This window comes from Miscanthus floridulus, chromosome 19 (assembly GCF_019320115.1).
Source record: "Miscanthus floridulus cultivar M001 chromosome 19, ASM1932011v1, whole genome shotgun sequence".
NCBI lineage: Eukaryota > Viridiplantae > Streptophyta > Magnoliopsida > Poales > Poaceae > Miscanthus > Miscanthus floridulus.
Window position 1 is genome coordinate 18,312,346 of NC_089598.1, and position 21,438 is coordinate 18,333,783.

General features: G+C 46.2%; 3 protein-coding genes across 4 annotated transcripts in view; 2 read left to right on the top strand and 1 right to left on the bottom strand.

Annotated features, from left to right (window-relative positions):
- Positions 1-21,438, bottom strand: part of LOC136528210 (exopolygalacturonase-like) — a 269,570-nt gene that overhangs the window by 143,772 nt on the left and 104,360 nt on the right. The gene's annotated exons all lie outside the window — the stretch shown is intronic.
- Positions 761-6,111, top strand: LOC136528207 (B-box zinc finger protein 22-like). The gene is made up of 3 exons (XM_066521138.1): positions 761-1,083; positions 4,239-4,844; positions 5,368-6,111. Exons 1-3 carry the CDS (start codon positions 886-888, stop codon positions 5,680-5,682), a joined length of 1,119 nt encoding a protein of 372 aa, XP_066377235.1. The 5' UTR covers positions 761-885; the 3' UTR covers positions 5,683-6,111.
- The window catches only part of LOC136528212 (ubiquinone biosynthesis O-methyltransferase, mitochondrial-like), a 90,027-nt gene continuing 75,090 nt past the window's right edge, over positions 6,502-21,438 (top strand). The window contains exons 1-9 of one of the 2 annotated variants that reach the window (XM_066521141.1): positions 6,502-6,774; positions 7,264-7,353; positions 7,876-7,954; positions 9,399-9,476; positions 9,618-9,666; positions 10,033-10,082; positions 19,856-20,005; positions 20,685-20,765; positions 20,890-21,278. In XM_066521141.1, the coding sequence (XP_066377238.1) occupies positions 6,527-6,774; positions 7,264-7,353; positions 7,876-7,954; positions 9,399-9,476; positions 9,618-9,666; positions 10,033-10,082; positions 19,856-20,005; positions 20,685-20,765; positions 20,890-21,033 (969 nt within the window). In that variant the 5' untranslated portion in view covers positions 6,502-6,526 and the 3' untranslated portion in view covers positions 21,034-21,278. Of the gene's footprint in view, positions 6,775-7,263; positions 7,354-7,875; positions 7,955-9,398; positions 9,477-9,617; positions 9,667-10,032; positions 10,083-19,855; positions 20,006-20,684; positions 20,766-20,889; positions 21,279-21,438 lie in introns of those variants that run through there. The other variant, XR_010777002.1, reaches the window with a different exon arrangement.

Consider the following 21,438-nt stretch of genomic DNA (forward strand, 5'->3'; position numbering starts at 1 on the left):
GGACACTTTCAACACAACTATGAGAACAGCAAGGGACTACTTAACTATTGGTGCTCAATATCCTTAGGATGTTGTTAAGAAAGCGTGGCACTTGCTTTGGCCGTGGATACACTAATTACTTCTCTTAGTTTCACCCAATGATCTTTATGCCTTTATGTACACCATATGGACGATCTATTTGAGTTATATTTTAATTGTCTATCCTTCGTAGAGACTTTTGTAATATTGATATCCCAAACATCACTCTCGCAATATTTTTTCTTAGCAGTACAACACACATTTATACATACAGTATGTTATTATGATATTATTTTTTCCATCGAAAACATTTACACAGTGAGTATAGAAGTAACAGCGAGGACTCATCGGTACTCGTCCAGCAAAAGGCAAAATTTGGCGCAAACCGGCATCTGCCCGGGTCGGCGGCCGCCGGAATGTGCCGACATCGCGCGGGACGCGGGCGCGGAGCACGTCCGCGGTCCGCACGCTCACTCCGCTGTCCAGCTGCCCTTGACGCCTCCGCCCGTCCCACGACCACGCCCGCCGAGCCGGCCCTCTGCTGTGCGCTTTGACCACCGCTTCGTCTGTCCCCAACCTGCCCCCGATCGTCCCCTCCCTTCTCGCCTACCGAAAGCAACCGCACCCCACCACGCGGATTAAACAAAGCGCGCACCTAATCAAAACACAACAGCGCATTGGCTCCTCGCAACCATATATCTCCCCTCTCGCTTTATAACCTTTATAGGAGCTCACACGGGCCGTGCGAGGGAGGGAGAGAGATAAGAGAAAGGGGGAGTCGGGAGCCGATCCAACCCCTCCCGCCGCGTCCCCTCGCCGCCGTCCTCGTCCCCTCCCTCTAAAACTCTAGCGGGGAGCCAGCCGGGGATGAAGATCCAGTGCAACGCGTGCGGGGCCGCGGAGGCGCGGGTGCTGTGCTGCGCGGACGAGGCCGCGCTCTGCGTAGCCTGCGACGAGGAGGTGCACGCCGCTAACAAGCTTGCCGGGAAGCACCAGCGGGTGCCGCTCCTGACCGCCGCCGCCGCCGCCGCGGCGCCGGCCGTGCCCAAGTGCGACATCTGCCAGGTCAGCCCCGACCACGAGCCCTCGTCTCTGCTGTCCCTCCCTCCCTCCATTCCTGTAGCTCGATTGGGTTGGGGGTTTGGAGAATTGGAGTTGTCGAGTAGTAGCTGCCACTGCCAGGCTGGGAATTCCGGTACTGATCGTCTGATCCCAAGCTAGCACCTAGCAGGGTAGGTCTCGCCTGATGATTTGGCTAGCGAAACATATAAGGCGGCTGAAGCAAAGCTGTTGTTGATGCTTCGGTCCCTAGCAAATTGCCTTACCTGGGCAGCTTCCCTTGGAATGCGGAGTCTGTTTCTAGAGCATTGGCGCAATTGCCATATCATACACTACGTTTTACTGATGATCTGACTGGGTAGTGAGTTCAATTTTAGCTCCCACAGGCTTTCCCTATCCCAGGGAAGGCATCATGATATGATCTGTCTCTGGTCCTCCAGGATATTGTAATTATGAAGAGACTGACTTGGATGTTGTACTGATGTGCCACTCCTGAGGACCCAAAGCATCATTTAGGGACCCCGTCTTTGGGGAAAAAATTTAAAGTGACCCATGATTATTTCACTAAACATTGCATTAAGACTAGTACTGCTGTGCTGAACATTTATACATGTAAAAAAGTGCCAAGTGTTTTTTTTTTTCTTATTTCAGTCAGCATACTCCAAGCTCATTCAGTACCAATTAGGTTTCATTTGTGGCTGTGCTGCTCATTAGTAACTTTTATTCACATTGTATTTCAAAGGGATAGGTTTTGCTGCAGTGTGCAGTGTCATAGATTGTTGAATTGTGGTGATATGGCTATGCTACAGCATGTTGCTTGTAGCTGGTGTGGTGAAGAAGCAGAAGAAAGGGGCTTTTGCAATTGATCTAGAGTTGGGCTTTAAGCTCCTGTCTCTGTTAATCTGACATTGGAAGATGTAAATTGTTGATTGAGAGAGTACTACAAATTATCTCTTGGGACATATTAGCACATACTCCCTCCAGTACGTTTTTGTTAGTCGTTAATGGGTTTTAGAAAATGTCCGTATTATTAGGCGTCTTGAGAAAAATTAAGTCTCGGACGGAAAACGAAGAGGCTGCACTTCCTCTGTATGCATTCATGCAAATAGCTGGATTAAAACTATTGGCGTTGAGAAAATGAAGGGGTATCAGCGGCCCATGCATCCGTGCAACCATTGGTGGGAGTAACTCCTCGTTTGCATGAGCGCAACCATCAACACCTCGTCTTGGTATTCGTTTTACTGGATGCTGCGCCTAAGAAACAGGACTGGAGGGAGTATTAGTTAGTTATATATTAAATGGATGAACAAGGCAATGGTGTGCTACTTTTGCTTCCTTGTGGTTCAATTAATGCTAAGGTGGGGTTGTGGTTTCAAAGATGAATATTATAGACTGCTGCTCTCATTTTTTTTGCTGATATGGTCATGTCCCAATAAAAACCACATATACCTTTATTTTGGATAAAATACGTGTTTTCAGAAAATACTCCAATACTTCAATTATTTATCGATCATTTTTATGCTCTAAAATTAGCACTTGTCAGTTTAAAACCAGCAGTAACAACAACAGTGCCCTTTATACCAAGCAAGTTGCGGTAGGATAGAGATGAAACACAAGATGAGCCACCAACAAGAAAAAATTTCTATAAATATAAAAGTATTGAAAGGCATTAATAATAGCAAGGAGAATAATTAATGTTTGCTAGAGTTGATCATGCTGTCCTGCGTGGACCCAGGTATGAGCATGCTTGCTTCACCATGCTGCCTGGGTTACTGACCATGTGCATGCACATGCGATCTCAGTTTGCATTTCCAGCCTTGCTTTGATGAAATAGATAAGCATTCAATCTAGTGTTCCCTGATATAGTGTGTACTAGAAATGGCCCAAGCCTCGAGGGTAGCTTTGTTAGACTACAGTGCAACTTTTACTGGAATGACACTTATGCTTAAAGGCCAATGGTGAAGATCATCCCAAATGCATGCACATAGAAGCTTTCTCTTCATTTGGTCATATATTCTTCAAATATGATTGCTTACCATTTTATGAAGGCCTGAAATATTAGAAAGTTACATAGTTAAATGTACTACAGGCTACATAAAATGGTACATTTAATTAGAGTGAATCCCAATAGGCTTTACATTGCACTTGCTCAAGTTCTCTTTTTTCACCAGCGCCGAAGAAATAGGTAATCTTCAAGACGAAAGACAAGATCTCTACACAATGCACGCACTAGCTCAAGCTCAAGCTTGTGTGCGTTGCATCCCACAGTCTGATGCACATGTTTACTTGCACAAGTTCATGAAAAGACGCATGTGCACTTGTAACTACCTTGGGGAAGCTAAACACCATGTGTTTTTCTCTAATTACAACACATTATATCCTGTCATTTTCTGTAGCCTTCACGTTTTCTGATTTTGAAAACCTGGTAAATGCGTCAACCATCATATTTGTAAATTTACTAATTCCAGTTCATGTATAGTGACGTCATTATTTTGTATCAACCTAAGTTGCGAGTACTGTATACATATAAATTTAGTTTCCTGGTGTGTTTCTGCAAGTTGCACTTGTTTGCTTCTGGTTGCTAGATGAGAACCCTTCTTTCTGCACTAAGGGCTGCTGTAGTGCTGTTGGGTACTTGGATGTGCCTTCTCTTTATACTCTACAGTGTTTTACCTATGAGGGTTGAATCACTGTATGGACGATGAGTGAACTATATTTTACATTTTGAGTTTGTTGAGCTATTGTCCGTGGACAAGCTGTATCTGGATGTGGCCAACTGGCTGCAGGGGCTCAGGCGGCTGGCACAAGGAGCAAACAAGCAACAACCTTATCCTGAGTTGCTATCATTATTTGTTAGTTAGCTACTAGATCCATTTGTTAGTTTTTATCTCCTTGCTGCTAGTACGTGGTTAGAAAGGAGGGCATGCGATCATTAGTTGGAACTTGGCAGACTAGAAGAATATCAATCTGTTACCCTAGTCCCCTTCTCCTACCCTTACCCTTGGCTGCCGGCTGTCAGTGAGGTCACGCTGCTGGGGTTCAGGGCCATCTAGACCAGTGTTTATCACACCGATATACTTAGCTACTGCGACACAATTTGTTTTGTATGTACTGTATTGATTCCTCCTGCAAGACATTTCTCATGTTTATCCTTACTGCAGGAGGCTTCTGGATACTTCTTCTGCCTAGAGGACCGTGCACTACTTTGTAGAGACTGTGATGTTGCTATACACACAGTGAATTCCTTTGTTTCAGTACACCAGAGATTCCTGCTAACTGGAGTTCAGGTGGGTCTTGATCCTGCTGATCCAGTTCCACCTATTGCTGAAAAGCATGTTAATGCCGCTGGTGGATCAGTAAACCAACCAGCGAAACATCTGCCAAGGAGAAGCCCGACAGTTCAATTTTCAGTTGAAGGCAGTGCTTCTGTTCCAAGCAAAAATGTAACAAATGGAGATTATTCAAGGCAGAATTCTGTTCCAACAGCCAGGGCAGAAGTGGTTGATTGGACTATGAACAATAGTACAATTCGGTCAGTAGAATCCCCGCTTAAGTACATGTCAGAGGAAAGTCCAACACTTCTGCAATCTAGCCAGACCACAACAGCCTTCTCCAACCAAATTAACGGCAATAGTGATGGGGCCTACCACTTGTCATTCTCAGGTGGTAATGTGACAGACAGTCTACCAGATTGGCCTGTGGAAGAGTTCTTCAGTAACTCAGAATATGGTCCAAACTTTGGCTTCTCCGAGCATGGTTCTTCTAAGGCAAGTTACCATATATACATTTTCCTTTTTTGCCTTTCTTTCTTCCATATTATTAATAGCCTACTAGCTTCTGTTCAACTTTCAGGTCTTTTAGACTGCCGATGAACATAGGCAGCATTTCTTGATATGGATGTTCTGGTTATTTCTTGCATTATTCATGGTTGCTTATGACCTTTTACTATGATGAAGATTCAGATTGTTGTTGTAAACATGTTTAAGAGCTTAAGAGTGACATTCTTTCTGGCATTTGCATGAAGAAAATTAATGCATAAGATTATTTAGGTTGAAAATTAATCTGATCTTTTCTTAACTAGCTGATGGTTAACTAGAGTTTCAGATTTGTGCTGTTGTAGTGCTAGGTTTAGTTGCTAGATTTGGTGACTGTTACTCTTTGCAATAGTCTAGGCTATGTGGATTGTGACATGATGATGATCAGGATTTCATTTTAGCGTGGCATCTGATTTGTTCATTCACTTGAAATACTTAAAAGGCAGACTATTGAATACCATTTCTCTCTTTACAGGGTGATAATGCTAAGCTGGGGAGTGCTGGTGGATCTCCACAGTGCCGTTTAGCCGAAGGCTCCGTTGCTGAGGAACTATTAGGGCAGGTGCCTGGATTGATCACAGATGAATATATGAGCCGAGCACCTGAGAATTCATGGACAGTGCCTGAGGTTCCCTCGCCACCAACAGCCTCGGGGCTCAATTGGCATGGGAATTTGTGTTTCCCTGCATATGACAGCACCATGTTTGTTCCTGAAATTACCTCCCTCCAGAACTCCCAAAATCAGTTCGCCATACCTTCCAGTTTGAAGCGCCGGAGAAGAGAGTATTGAGGTGACAATAAGATCACTAGACACGGGCTTGCTCGCTTCTGCTATACGACGCTGTTTGTGCTGCTGCTAGCTATTTGAAAATGTGTGAGCAAAGAACAGTATGCAACCACTTGCTGCGGCTGAGATCTGGTTGTGGCTGCTGCAGTGGTAGCTTCAGTGAAGCACTACCGAGCAGGTACACTACTGTCCAGTTTAGGCCATCTTGAGAAAGGTTTCTTGGTGGGCCAAATGATGGAAAAATGATATCCAGGACTGGGTGATCATTCAAACTTCAACTGAACTATCCAGTAGCCAGGTTTGAAGTGTGTTGTAATGCCTCAATGTTGTTCATTTTCCAAAGATCTGAGCTTCGCTAGTGAATTGTTTCGAGCTGTGCGGTGTCGAATTTGTGTATATACCGAAATAAAGAGGAGTACCCCAGTAAGATCATTCCCGAGTACATCGCACACTGGTGGTGGCGCACGAAGTTACTTCTGCAGTACCATCCTTGAACATTGCGAGAGTGGCTCCAGTTTTGCCATCTGATGTCTGGGTACCCTGACCGACTGCTGTTGTTTTGCTTTCGGATCATCGGTGAGGGCAGCTCGAATAGTTATACTTTCTCCGTTCCAAATTATAGGATGTTTTGGCTTTTCTAGTTATGCATTTGGATGTAAACTATGTTTAGATAGTAGTTAAAGTAATGTATTTAGAAAAAAACAAAACGTTTTATAACTTGCAAAGGAGAGAGTACCCGCTAGCTTTAAACCATGTGTCTTATATACCTTAACAAGAGCTAGTTTAAAAGGCTACATGTCTCCCCTCGTCCACCTCTCACCTCGCCGGGGTGCGGTAGCCGCGAACGATGCTCAGCCGCGCCTTCCTCTCCTCCGGCTCCCCACTCCACGGCAGGGCACGAATCCAAGCCCTGCTCCCCCAATGGAGCAGGTACGCCTCCGTGGCCTCCTCCTCGGTCCCGCAGCAGCCGCCGCCGCCGCCACCACCCCCTCCATCTCCGCCTCGAGGTCCGTCGAGGTCGGGCGGTGTCGGTCCCACTGTCTCGTCGCTGAACCCTGCAGAGGTCGCCAAGTTTGCCTCCATCGCCGAGACCTGGTGAGAAATGAGATCCCTCCTTCCTTTTGCCTAGGACGACGAGCTCCTGTGCTTTTTGGTAGATGTTTGGATGAAATTTTGAGCGTGTGTGAGCTTGGACGACGGCATGTTTAAGCGCGCGCGCGTATTTGAAGGATGGTGCTGAAACAGCCCCTGTAGCATGGGTGACAAAGTTTAACAGATTAGTTGGCCTACTGTTTCCGGTCGGATTTGAATAGAACCTCTACCATTCTTCATTTATTCACTGCCCTTGGCTGGGGGATGGATGTAGAAAATGATGCTATAACTAGTGTTGTTGGATCGCCACACATGTTTATGAATATCAGCATGTTGCTAGCTACTTTCAAGGAAGCACGCAGATTAGACTTGAATAACATAGGACTGTTCAGATAACACTGTAACTTATTCTGAATGCTAAAATTGGTAGTGAACTACAGTTGTCTCCTTGTTATACCTTATTGCTGACGGTGCTATTTCTGGAATAAACAGGTGGGATTCTAGTGGTCCATTCAAACCTTTGCATGTGATGAATCCAACCCGACTGTCTTTTATCCACTCCACTCTTTGTAGACATTTCAGGTACAGTTCTGCACCCCTTGAACTTATTCATTTTTGTTGATACCATAGTGAGCTGCCTGAAATATACATGAAATCTACTGCCAAGCTGTATTTGTAGCGGTACAAGAATAAATTAAAGGTTGAATGTTGAAGTTATTTCATTTATCCAGCCATTTAACACGTTCATTTTACCAATCATGAACAATGAACTCTAATGTACCTTTAATGGCGTATCTTACCATCTTAAAGCCAGAGTTAATAAATCATGCTGTTTGTGAATATCATCCCTTAAGGTGTTCCTGGTCTACATTGGCAGTGCCTTCCTGTAGAATCGATTTTTTGATTGAGCCAGTAAATTACTATGCTTTAGTAGACTAATCAAATCAGTAACAGTGTCCATAAATTTGTGTAGTACTCCATTTGCATGTATGTCTGGGTTCAAACTTCTTTGTTTGGACTGTAAGCTGACATGGCTTATGAAACAACACGTATTATTTGTTAAATTTTAGCTAACTGCATACTTGTGCATATTCGTTCATCCAGGAGGGATCCAAATTCATCTAAGCCACTTGAAGGTCTCAAAGTTATTGATGTTGGATGTGGAGGTGGCATTTTGTCAGAGGTAGAAAGTTTCTCTCTGTCATTATTTCTGTGAATCGCTATTGGCACTTATATAATATAGTAAAGGACCAACATTTTTTCAATAAAGGAACAAGTGCGTGGATGAAGGGCGGGCCTGGTGCAAGCGGTAGAGTCTTACCGCATGTGACTGGAAGGTCCTAGGTTCGAGTCGCGGTCTCCTCGCATTGCACATGCGAGGGTAAGGCTTGCCACTGACACCCTTCCCCAGATGCTGCACAGAGCGGGAGCTCTCTGCACTGGGTACGCCCTTTAACAAGTGCGTGGATCATTTGGCAACAGTTATATATTATAGAAACAGATACTGACATCTAGTAGTTGCCATTTTGTTTATCCAATTATTTTGAGTTTGTATTTTGTGCAATGCGCTCATATCTTTATACCACTTAAGGGATTGAGATGGTGGTGGACTGGTTGTGATAATAGGTTCTCCCCTTCACCTTGGTGGTCTTTTGTGGATTGATCTTGTGCATGCATGAACTTTGTTCCTTGGAGGATGTCTTTGGAGAATGGGGTTATTAGTGCACACATGTATTCATATGGCTTTATACTCCCTCTATTTCAAATTGTAAGTCGTTTTATTTTGTCCTAAGACAACTTGTCTTACTTTGGCCAAGTTTATTGAAAAATATATTAACATCTAAAATATCAAATAAATGCACTATCAAAATATATTTCATGATGTATCTAATGAATCTTGTTTGATGTTTGTGTATTTTTCTATAAACTTGGTCAAACCTACAAAAGTGTAGGACAAACCTAAAAGGACTTACAATTTGGAATGGACTGAGTAGTTATTTGTGGCTTATACAGTGTGAATTTCATATGTAATTTTCAGATTTAGATCAGCAGATAGATTTTAGCTTCAACATTGCTTGATGCAATCTATTGGATGGATAGGCAAGCTGGTTAAAAATTTAGGTTGAGGTCATTATCACATATATAATAATCTTTTAGCAGTGGGCATTTTGACTTATTTGAATTTTTTTAAACTAATGAAACTCCTAACAGCATTCATGTTACCTACCTGAGAGTAAGAGTCAATATTACTGATGCGGATTTCAATCATTTATCATCGTCACCATCTTGTTTTGTACCTACTCTTCAGAAAAAAGTGGTATGTAGACAACACGGAAAACGGTTCTTTATTTCCATTTTTCATTGGCTTTGTGACTTTGGATATGAAGCTCAACACCTGTGTTAGTTCAGCTCGGAACATTGCACATGCTATTACTAATTAATTTAATAGATTTTGCAAATATGGTACTGTAAGTAGTTGTTTGAAAGTGTCACATTATATCCTATTGTTGGTGTAATCCCTTTCGGGTGTTTTGAATGCAATTGTAGATTGTTAGAAGTGCTTCTTTGTGTGGTGATCAATCTGGAAAAGGGTAATAAAATAATTCTATCTTTCTGCCGGATTGCAGCCTCTTGCTCGAATGGGAGCTACGGTTACTGCAATTGATGCTGTTGACAAGAATATAAAGATTGCAAGTATTCATGCGGTATGTGCAAACTCTTGATCATGTAATTATTAGTTTAGATATGTTTGTTTGTCTCAAGAGTTATTTTGGGATCTTATAAGCACAATAATCCATAACTTCACTATTCTTCTAGTCAATGATTCTTCGTTCTTATCTTCTCAGGCATCTGACCCAACAACTGCTTCTATTGAGTATTGTTGTGCAACAGCTGGTACTACCCTCCCTCCCTGTACCTATTGTATTTCTGTTGAACAATGATAGAGGAGCTGCTGAGTTGACACTGGGAGTTTCTTTTTCCATTGACACCATACTTTGATGTAATCTTTTTTAAGGAATAAGGTCCTTAGTTCGCATATGTGGGTTAAGTTGTGCAGATTATTTGCTTTAAACTTTGCTAGTACTTAATGTGGTAACAGTCTTGATTAAGTATATGTAGGAACTAGTCATTGCACAATAGGAAGAACATTACCTTTTGAATTTTGACATGAGAATGAATTTGGATATCTAAGTTATTGATCCCTGATATTTCTTATGACTGTGACGGGAGGAAACTTATATTAGAATTATTTATATGCAGAGGAACTGGTAAAAGAGAAAAGGCTGTTTGATGCTGTAATTTCTCTTGAGGTATGCATACTTTTGGTTCCACTAGGTTCGTGCCCGTGCATTGCTACGGGACAACGAAATTTTATACTAAAAACACACGGATCGCACGATAAGATAACAATCATGTGAAATTAAATACCGACGTTAAAGTGACATTTAATCCAAAAAGCAAAGTTCGTGAAATTAACAGTCACGGAGAGCACGGCGTCACAGGCTCACAAACTTTACCGTATTTATATCGGCAGAAAGAAATCTCCGATATCCATTTCTTTCGTGCGCTAATAAATCCACGATAAGTTCCGCCGCATCTCCATACCATCCTGTACACAAGTTCGAGTATATATATAAAATATTAGTGTCTTTCACATGGGTAATACTACGTGTCTTGAAAAATCTCTCACAAAACATGAAAAATCTTTCACAAAACCTTAAAACAAAGTATGTTATACTCACCGTATAGTGCCCGCGCCGTCGACCTCGCTATACATAGGTGGGGCCAACGACGGGAACAAAATAATATTTGACCAACGGCCCAACGACGGCCAAAGTCAAGGTCTGTGGGATACAACCCGACACTTTACTACTGTAGCTCTAATTGCAATAAAATTTGAATGTTTCACTTCAAAGAAAATTGCTGAGTGTTCCACTTCAAACAAACACAGATTATGACACACACAACTCTAGAAAACCATTTTAAAAGATCCTTCGTATCATGCAGCAATAGAATAGCATAGCAAAAACTTACAACGATGAAAATCTTTCACTGTATTCTTTGAATTAGGAAAACAGGAACTTAAAAAAAAAACATGAATGTTATAAAACGTAGGTTTCCATGAGTATCAATCAAAATAAAAATAAAACATGAATTGTTAAATAGGCTGAGAGGCAATGTTTTGCTTATATGCATATTCATTTTCCTCGCAAAAAAAAAAAAATCATATTCATTTGCTTACAAAATCCAAATTTCCAGTGCTACTATTTGTTCATGCCTTCCAATGTTTGTTCACCCCCAACAACATTTGCAGATACATGAAGTCTAGAAATCTAAGTGTTTTGTAGCCTCACATAGCAGTCAATAAAGTTCAGGAGTGGGGCTCTGAAAAAAATGTTATCTAAACTCCCTCTTAATGAAAAACGTGCAATGGTACGGTCACGAAAAAAATATATATTCATAAATCAGTTTTGAAGCAAACCTGGTAAGCAAATTTGAAGCAACATGTGAAGAATGGTTTCATGTAATTATATCAATTTTGCCTATGTATGTGAGCGAATGGGCAAACTCTGAGTTCTTAAATATTTTTTAGTGCACCCGGTCATCTTTGTTAAGGACCGCTCAGTTAAGACAAGCAGGTACTCTAGCGCGCAGGAAATTGAGGGAAGAAATCAACGACCTTATGTTTAATCTCCATGAATTTAAAAGATGATGCCAACCCATAATTCAGTGATATATATACTGAAGAAAGCTATCTATAGATCTCAACCATATCATCTGCACTTCTGAAGTTCTAACCTGATTTATTTCTTTACTTGAACTCCAGATCATATTTCCTTTCTGCAAAGAGTTGGAGAACATAGCCATTAGTAGGATGGACTGTTAATATAACAAAACTTATAATAGGATGGACTGTTAATATAACAATCATCCCAGTATTAAAAAGTTGATAATCGACCTTTACAGGAAGGGGAAGGGAACAACAACACCAGGCAACAGACTTGAAAAACAAATCTGTAGAAAACAAATTTCATAATTGACTTTTGGTTCTTGCGCACAACTGCATACTGTGGATTGCTCTATCTGTAGAACAAATTTCAGAATTCACAGTATGGTGTTCGAGAAAAAAAAATCCACAGTATGCATTAACTACAAATTAATTTGTCTTCTATCGCAGTTCCATAAGGAAGGTGAAAGAGGAGAGGAAATTAATTAGGCGATTGGATGCCGGCTGATGTGTCCTTACATGGCTCGTCGAGGCAGGGGTTAATGCAAGATGCGAAGGGCATGATGGCCTAAATCTCCCTCATGATCTCCTTGTCGCCCTTCTCCTTGATAGCCCTGACGAACATCAGAAGAAGATGCAATCAAGCCATGACACATGCGGCACTGGCTACTTACCGATTGATTAGGGTCCTAGGAAGAGAGTGAAGAAGTGGGGATAAGAGTAAGGGCGGCCCACCCCTTCTCGATGACCTCAGCGTCTGTGATGATGTTGAAGTCCAGCGCTCTAGCACACCTCGCTGGTGGGTGGTGGCCTTGCTCATGATCACCAGCTTAACCCACTGCATCTTCCCGGCCTCCAGCCATTCTGCAACATTTAGTTTCAGACAAAAGATCTACAAGCTGTAGTATACAAATTTTATGGAAAGAAAAAACTACACAGCGGCAAGATATTCCACGTACTCGAAGCTACAGGAAGACAATACGTTTGGGATCTTAGATATGATCATATGAATCCCATTTTCAATAAAAGATTGATTTCACGACTTCCCACCAGCAGACCTCAATCGTACTATTAAATCAATAGTGGTGGTGTCGGGGACCTAATACCGGGGTACCCAATGAGGTGGAACTAATAACCATCAAATGTTGACGCTTCCGGTCAGACAAGAACGCTACTACACTTCTTGCCCGAACGACGGAAGATTGGTTCCGCCTCGCCCGACCCCCAAGGGCTAGACTCCGCCTCGCTAGACGGCTGAGGGCTGGCTCCGCCTCGCCCGATGTCCGAGGGCAGGCTCCGCCTCGCCCGACGTCCGAGGGCTGGCTCCGTCTTGCCCGACGTGTGAGGGCTGGCTCCGTCTCGCCCGACGACTGAGGGCAGGCTCTGCATCGCCCGACGGCTGAGGGCTGACTCCGCCTCATCCGACGTCTGCGTTCTGCCCCTTCATAATGACGAGCACAGGGTACGACAGAACATTCGAGTCAACCGCAGTACCGAGGACCATGCCCTGCACGTCTGCAGGAAGGTACCGTCAGGATACGACGGGACAGGCGCTTTAAGTCCTTTCCGACCTAACAGAGCCCGAACAGTGTTGTAGGCGTCGACTTTTGTCCTACAGTATTGTAGGCGTCGCCATCAGCCCTCGGACGTGGATACTAACAAAGGCATACGACAACTACTACAGTCTAAGAGAAAACTCACGTCATCAACAGTAACAGGCGAATAGTCACTTCCCCATCTACTCCCCGCAGAGTCATGGCTTGGCACCCTGACACACCGCACCGTCCGCCGGGGGAGGATGGGACGTGACCACTCGCTGAAACGAAGCCAGAGCCCGGCCATATCAGGATCAGCGAAGCATGCTATCCCTGGCGTGGTCTGCCATGACAGCAGGGCAGGCTCAAGGGAAAAGGAGGACTCGACGCCTTCGAAGGACTTTCTCTACCTTTGGGTTTTTTCCTTTTTCCCATCTGTAACCCCTGCTCCCCCCTTGGTCTATAAAAGGGAGGGCAGGACGCCCCACTAGAGGGACGAATCAATTCCACACACAACACACAGCCAAACAACAATCGAGTTCTTGGTATCCTTTCGATCTTTCCATCGGAGACTTAGGACCTGTCTCTTTCTCGTCCGTTTGTACCCCCTACTACGAACCTTTTTTGGTACTAATAACACGAGCAGCAGCAAACTGGACGTAGGGACATTCTGCCCGAACTAGTATAAACCCTGTGTCCTTTAGTACACCATCCGAGTCTAACGCGCAACAAATATAAATTTACTAGTTGGTGTTTGTTCGAAACACTGACAGTTGGTGCGCCAGGTATGGGCCTTTGCGCGTTCAAAATCAGGCCTCGGATGGCTAGCCACGCAATCAGCTGGGTCCCAGGCGCGCATGTGCGTTTCGGTGACCTAGACTTCATCGTCCCGGTGGGAGGAGAATTGGCGTTGGCCCACGCCGCCATCCAATCTCTCCCCTCCATCGGCTTCAACTACGGGAGGCTTGAGTGCCAGCCCGGCGTCTCCCTTAGACCCCAGCCGTCCAGGGTGGACCCGCTATCCCGAGGTCAGCATCAAGGGGTCAGAAATTCAAGTGAAAAGGAGGCACGGGAAAATAGAACTTACGAAGTCGATGAACCCCGGTTCCGGCCGCATTGGGGGATGCCCCAGCACCGGATACACGAAATCAAGGACAACGCCGGCGTTGTCCTTCGAAGGCTCCATCGCCTCCTTGATGCGCTACGCCACTTCGGAGGAGGGAGCGCTTCGTCGACAAGCGCCGTCCCTTCGAGCGACGCTCCGGGCCCCATCAGGTACAGGGGAAGCGCGCGGCTCATCAGTGGCGCCACCCTCCGCGTATGGTAGGTGCCGATGATCCCCGATCCCTTCACGCCCCTCTCCTTCAGAATTTGGAGGACGGCGAGATGGTCCTTGATCCTCTTCTTGTCTTTGTCCGGGACACTCAACTTCCACGACCTCGGGACCTCTTCGATGATGCGCCCGGAGAACGCCGGCAAGGGGGCGGCAACGTCGTCCTTGACGTAAAACCAATGCGAATGCCACCTCTTGTTGGAGGTCGACAGACGCATCGATGGGTATTCGTTCACCCGGTTGTTGCGGAGATGAATGCCGCGCATCCCATTGGCCCGACCCGCTTCTTCAAAAGGTTGACGGCGAAGAGATACTGCCACAGGTTGAAGTGAGGACTAATCCCCAGGAACCCCTCACACAGGGCGACGAACGCCGCAATGTGCTGGACCCCATTGGGAGTAAGGTGTTGCAACTCCACCTTACAGCCCACGAAGGAATTTGTGGGCAGGTATGGCGAATCCCCGCTCATGGAAGTGAGCGAAGGACACGACATACCCCTCGGGCGGCGACGGCTCGTCCCCATTACCGGGCAGCCGCCACTCCTCGGCGGCGGTTAGCGGGCAAAGGAGGCCACGGCGAACGAGGCCCTCTAGGCGCTGAGGGGTGATGTCAGATCTGCACCACGGCTCCATTGAACGATTGGGAGGGGGGTGGATGCGAGCTTGACGGCGGCTGCGATGCGGGTGTGGGAGGCTCAGGCGATTGGCGACGGAGGTTGCAGATGCAAAGGCGACGAGGCAAAGTACGGAACCCTGGGGGCGAACCCCTTGGTTTTATAGGGGTGACGGATGCGAGTAGAGCAACCGCCCGCCTAGGACTCCGAGCCTGCCACGATACATCACCACGTCACGTCGCGGGATATGCGCCCGCGATCCCTATCCTTTCCCACCAAAATCGCGCCGGAAGTTTCGCCTTCCCGAGCAGACCAGGACTCTTTTCCCACAGAGGAGATACGGGTCAAAAAGCTTTTCTCCGGCTCGACAGGGCCTAGGAGTTCAAAGGCTGACCCAACAGTCTCGACGGCCGTCCCAACGTGGGATGGGCCCACGAGCGGCCAGAACTCAGGCACACAAGCCTCAAGGGAGCCTGGATCCGCAATCAAGTCCCAACCGGGCTAACCCTGGACGAATCCCCGCGAACGAGATATCAGGGTTTCCTTTAAACTGCCCAATTGACAAAAACCAAATCATACAACCATACCCACGAAGGGTCCGAAATTACCCCCCGGGCGATCCTATCCGAATCACCCGGGGGCTCGAGGGCTACACCCTACGGGTGCGCTCGCGCGCAGCCTCTGACGAATCGATATACCCCCCGGGCGATTCTATCCGAATCACCGGGGGCTCAGAGGCTACACCCTACGGGTGCGCTCGCGTGCACCCTCTGGCAAATCGAAATACCCCCGGACGATTCTATCCGAATCACCCGGGGGCTCAGGGGCTACTGTCGGGGACCTAATACCGGGGTACCCAATGAGGTGGAACTAATAACCATCAAACGTTGACGCTTCCGGTTAGATAAGAACGCTACTACACTTTTTGCTCGAACGACGAAAGATTGGTTCCGCCTCGTCCGACCGCCAAGGGCTAGACTCCGCCTCACCCGACGGCTGAGGGCTAGCTCCGCCTCGCCCGACGTCCAAGGGCAGGCTCCGCCTCGCTCGACGGCTGAGGGCTGGCTCCGTCTTGCCCGACGACTGAGGGCAGGCTCCGCATCACCCGACGGCTGAGGGCGGGCTCCGCCTCCCCCAACGTCTGCGCTCTGCCCCTTCATAATGACGAGCACAGGGTACGATATGACATTCGAGTCAACCGCAGTACCGAGGAACATGCCCTGCACGCCTGCAGGAAGGTACCGTCAGGATACGACAGGACGGGCGCTTTAAGCCCTTTCCGACCTAACAGAGCCCGAACAATGTTGTAGACGTCGACTTTTGTCCTACAGTGTTAGGCGCCGCCATCAGCCCTCGGGCGTGGATACTAACACAGGCATACGACAACCACTACAGTCCAAAAGAGAACTCACGTCATCAACAGTAACATGCGAATAGTCACTTCCCCGTCTACTCCCCGCAGAGTCATGGCTCGGCACCCTGACACACCGCACCGTCCGCTGAGGGAGGATGGGACGTGACCACTCGTTGAAATGAAGCCAGAGCCCGGCCCTATCAGGATCAGCGGAGCATGCTATCCCTGGCGTGGTCTGCCATGACAGCAGGGCATGCTCAAGGGAAAAGGAGGACCCGACACCTTCGAAGGACCTTCTCTACCTTTGAGTTTTTTTCTCTTTCTCCTATCTGTAACCCATGCTCCCCCCTTGATCTATAAAAGGGAGGGTAGGACGCCCCACTAGAGGGACGAATCAATTCCACACACAACACATAGCCAAACAACAATCGAGCTCTTGGCATCCTTTTGATCTTTTCATCAGAGACTTGGGACCTGTCCCTCTCTCGACCGTTTGTACCCCCAACTAAGAACCTTTTTCGGTACTAATAACACGAGCAGCAGCAAACTGGACGTAGGGACATTCTGCCCGAACCAGTATAAACCTTGTGTCCTTTAGTACACCATCCGAGCCTAACGCGTAGCAAATATAAATTTACTGGTTGGTGTTTGTTCGAAACACCGACAGGTGGTCTCCCTGATAATATCTCCTTAGTTTGAGCAGTGATTCACCACGATAGTGGCCGATTGAGAACTGAGACTGAATCGCGACAGAACATAATGTGATTCAGGAAGAAAGGATAGGGCACGCTAGAAAAGAACCAGAGATTAGGATGAACCTTGGTGCTTGCGCGTGGTCTACACCGCTGACCGCTCCTCAGCATGCGCGCTACCACCGCCGCTCGGCCCTCGTGATGCCGTCGCCGCTCCCCACCCCTTGCGATGTCACCGCAGCAGCTAGCGCATTTTGCCTACAACGCTCCTAACTCGATGACGATGGCGACGGAGCCCCGCAGCGTGATGATGTCCTTGGACGCCGTCCGCGACATCACTTTGGTCTCCACTTCTCGCTCGGACGGATGGGATCGCAACCACAAATCGTAGGCGATTTTTGTTTCCTTCTTCATTCGCCGGGATAGTCGTCGTCGTGGGGTCCACTTCATGCTCCCTCGCGCAAGCTAGGGAAGCCGGGCAGGCGAGCGAGCGAGGGAGAAAAGAGAATTGTCGGTGATTGTGTGGGGCGCCGATGTTTCCTTTATTCTCACGGTGATTACCTCCAACTTCGCCAAAGGGCCTCTAGTCCAGTTGGTCAGAGTACCCCGGCGGCACTCCTCAGGTTCTGGGTTCGACTCCCCGTGGGAGCGGATTTCAGGCTGAGGTTAAAAAAATCCCCTCACCCGTCCCCAGGTACCAAAGCGTAGTGTTAGGCCCCGGCCCGGTTCTCACAGGGTTACGGTACCTCCTGCGTCAGGATGGGGCGAGGGTTTTCTCGATCTGTGTGAGAAGATCTTCTTCTTAAGGGCATAACCCGGGGGCCATCATTCCCCCGCAGGTCGAGTTTTTTTTTATTACCTCCAACTTCCATCTATTCTAACATGCGATTTTTGTTTCCTTCTTCATTTGCCTTGATTTGGCGTTTGCCTTCCATGCACGAGTGGGATTTTTTTTCTGCGTGATTAATTTTCTGCCTGCGGGGAGTGAATTTTGTCGCAAGGGATGGGCGTAGGAGCGAGGGGTGCGAGATCGCAGCAGGCAGGATGATGGACCCACGTTAGAATGTCGCACCAAAACGGTGTCCACTCTTTAGTCTTTTTAGTTATGAGAGATCTGTATTTATCCTCTCCTTCAAAATAGTATGGAGTAGCCTTTTGTTTTGAATAATACTGAAAAAGACCTTGGTGGTTCTGCACTTCATTGCTTGGAGCTTTCCATTTGTGCCATCCTTTTATCTGATTGAGCATAATTACCTATTATAAATTTTTTAGAGTTAAATGCATGAGCAACACTTGAATTTGTAATGGTGTGTCATTTAGGTCCACGAACTCTCAAATTGTATTTGTAGGTCCCTTATCTTGATTTTTGGTTCACCGTATGTCCATACCGTTTTGTCAGCAGTATTTTGCTTACGTGGCATGCCAACATGGCAGTCATTTTTACATTTAACTCCTCACATTCATTTTGCTTCTTCTTTCTATTTTTTATTCCACGATTGCACACAAAGGGCGTCGCCCCTCCCCACCCAACACGTGGTGGCGTGGCTAGGCCATACCCACGGTGGCTGTGCCGGCGACAGAGCTCACACGCCATGCGTGGATGGCGGCCGAGATCACGCCCGTGCAGCACTGGCGCCGCCACGGCCCTAGCGTTGTACAGTGGCATCATGAGTATAGAACAATGGCGTTGGACGCCACTGGAGGGACCTGTACCCGCCGCCTGTCGCGCCTGGCCCCTGGAGCCGATGCCTTGCCTGCGCCGCCCGCATCCATGGCCTCGACGGCTGCTGTGAGCTTGCGTTCCGCTGGCAGCCTTGCCCTTTCCGTATGGAGCTGCTCGTTCCCTCCTCGCTGGACGATGACAACATGGCCATGGCATGTACGTTCGTTCTCCTCGCCTCTCTTGCCTGCCGCTGCTCCTGCTGTGTGAACGCACCCATACTCAGTCCCCACGGATCACAGCGTGCCAGCGTGGCCCTCATGATCTCATCCATGGGTCGCAAGTTGTGGACGTGACAGCCGAGGTATTTTGGGTCTGAGCTTGGTGTTAGAGCTAAAGCTAATGGGGTGGGTGGGCAGCCGTGACCCATGGCTGGTGTATGAAATGGAATTATGGAAAGGATGAAGACGACGGTTTGGAAGAAAAGAGAGGGGCTATTTCCTAAGAGAAAAGTAAACCTGAGGGGTTAGATGTAAAAATGACTGCATGTTGGCATGCCACGTACGGAAAAAACTGCGGACAAAGCGACATGGACATGCGGTGAACCAAAAATCAAGATAAGGGACATACAAATGCATTTTGAGAATTCGTAGACCTAAGTGGTACACCCCTATAAGTTCGAGGATCGCTCATGCATTTAACTCAATTTTTTATCAGGTGGGGGGTTCAGGTTTGGTCTTTTGACCTCTCCTTTGTAGCCCCTTTTTTCTTCTTAATGAAATGACACGCAGCTCTCCTGCGTTGTTCGAGAAAAATAAGAAATATTAGATCATAGGGCGGCAATACTTTTGTGTGTGTTAGCCATAAGAGAAAATATGTTTATACTTGTATTAGTTCGGTCATAAGGTTAGATAAGACTAATTTATTTCACATACATCTGGATATTAGCACTGTGTGTACGTCAACATAACTCATCATGAGAGACTTTGTGAAATCTGAAACAGAATATCAGCATGCAAGCTTATTCCGAACAGTAGAATCTTTAGATCATGCGGCCACTGCCATTTTGTGTGTGTATGTGTTGGGGCGGGGGGTCATTTAGTTTGCAGCTTTGCGAACCAATGTAATTTGGATCTGGAATATGGATTGAACTTTGTATGTTTTACAGGTGATTGAGCATGTCGCTAATCCTTTGGAGTTCTGTGAATCCCTCTCGGCTTTAACAGTTCCTAATGGCGCCACTGTGGTTTCCACAATCAACCGGTCAATGAGAGCATATGCCACTGCAATAGTTGCTGTTGAGTATATCCTCAGATGGGTTAGTACCTAGCCTACTTTCATGTTTTGGCTTCATTTTGAGATCAATAAATTTAGTTGGGTAGTCCATTGTGTTGGAGAAATATGCTTGCTTAGTGATGTTTTTGACTCGAGTGGAACCTGTAGTCTGGACTCTGGCAGTTAATGCTTCTTATGAACTTGAGCTATAACAAATCAGTTTTTCAAATCTATTAAATATTCAGTATGTTGTAAAGGAAACATGGCAGTTCTATACTTCTATTCTTTCTAACATAAGATGTCACGGACTGCACATATAGAGTGCCCCTTGTTTTGTGTAGCTACCTGTTTCTGTAGGTTCGGTTGTCAGAGTCTGTTTTTAGACCCATAAACCAGTGGTTTACGCCCTTCAAAGTTGGTCTGGTTTGAGGACTGTTTCAAATCTGAAACTCTTTATTATGATCTAATGAAGAGAACTTGTGAACTAATGCAGTCATCATTCTAAAATCAAGGCCATGTCAGTTCAGGCTTCTTGAATTTCTGATTTTTTGTTGCCCAGGTTAGAATCCAGTAATGGTCCTAGACGGTTAAGATCTCCACTTCTCCAGAGAAACATTCAGTGCTATGATGTTCTACAGTTATACTGGCATAGTTTTTCTTGAGGTGGATTACTAATGCAGCTTAAGATTGATATCTCATTCTGAGCTTTTGTACTTGTGCAGCTTCCTAGAGGCACACATGAGTGGTCCAAATTGGTTACCCCTGAGGAGCTTGTCCTAATGCTGCAAAAGGCTCCTGTCTCCGTAAGTTTTCAATCACTGTAACAACAACAACAACGCCTTTTAGTCCCAACCAAGTTTTCAATCACTGTATCACACTGAATTTGATTGTAAGTTGTGTTGCTGATATCTTGACATCTACCCCCAGATCGAAGAGATGGCAGGGTTCGTTTACAATCCGTTGAGTGGAGAATGGTCCCTATCAGATGATATCAGTGTGAACTACATTGCTTTTGGCGTCAAGAAGAGCGAAGCATCATCGACAAATGGCAGAGAAGCAAGTTTATCATAGTTGAAGAAAAAGAACTGACCTTGAATTATTGGTGCATCATTTTCAGAGGACCAAATCATGTCACTGAAATCTTAATGCTAATAAGGATGCAACCAAGTAGCAAAAGAAAATTCCCTTGCCCTTTTTTGTTAGCCTCGGAACCTGGGGCTTGTGGAGCGATACTGCGTCGAAGCGCCATTGAGAAGTCAGGTTGACACACGACTACGAACAAGTAGAGCTAGCACTTTTTTTCTTTCTTTTTTTTTTGGGGGGGGGGGGGGGGGGGGGGGGGGGGGGGGTGTTTAATGTATCACAAGGATGATTCAGACAGTTTTTCTCAGTTTTGTGTCAATCACTGATGTTCTAAATAAAATATAACACTACACTACTGTACGTGAAAACGGAACACGTTTCTTGTCTGGAAAT

Bases quoted from the DNA above. Each gene is read 5' to 3' on its own strand.
- LOC136528207 (XM_066521138.1), top strand. From the start codon at position 886: ATGAAGATCCAGTGCAACGCGTGCGGGGCCGCGGAGGCGCGGGTGCTG. The intron at 1,084-4,238 runs GTCAGCCCCGAC...TCCTTACTGCAG, and splicing joins CCAAGTGCGACATCTGCCAG to GAGGCTTCTGGATACTTCTT. The intron at 4,845-5,367 runs GCAAGTTACCAT...CTCTCTTTACAG, and splicing joins CCGAGCATGGTTCTTCTAAG to GGTGATAATGCTAAGCTGGG.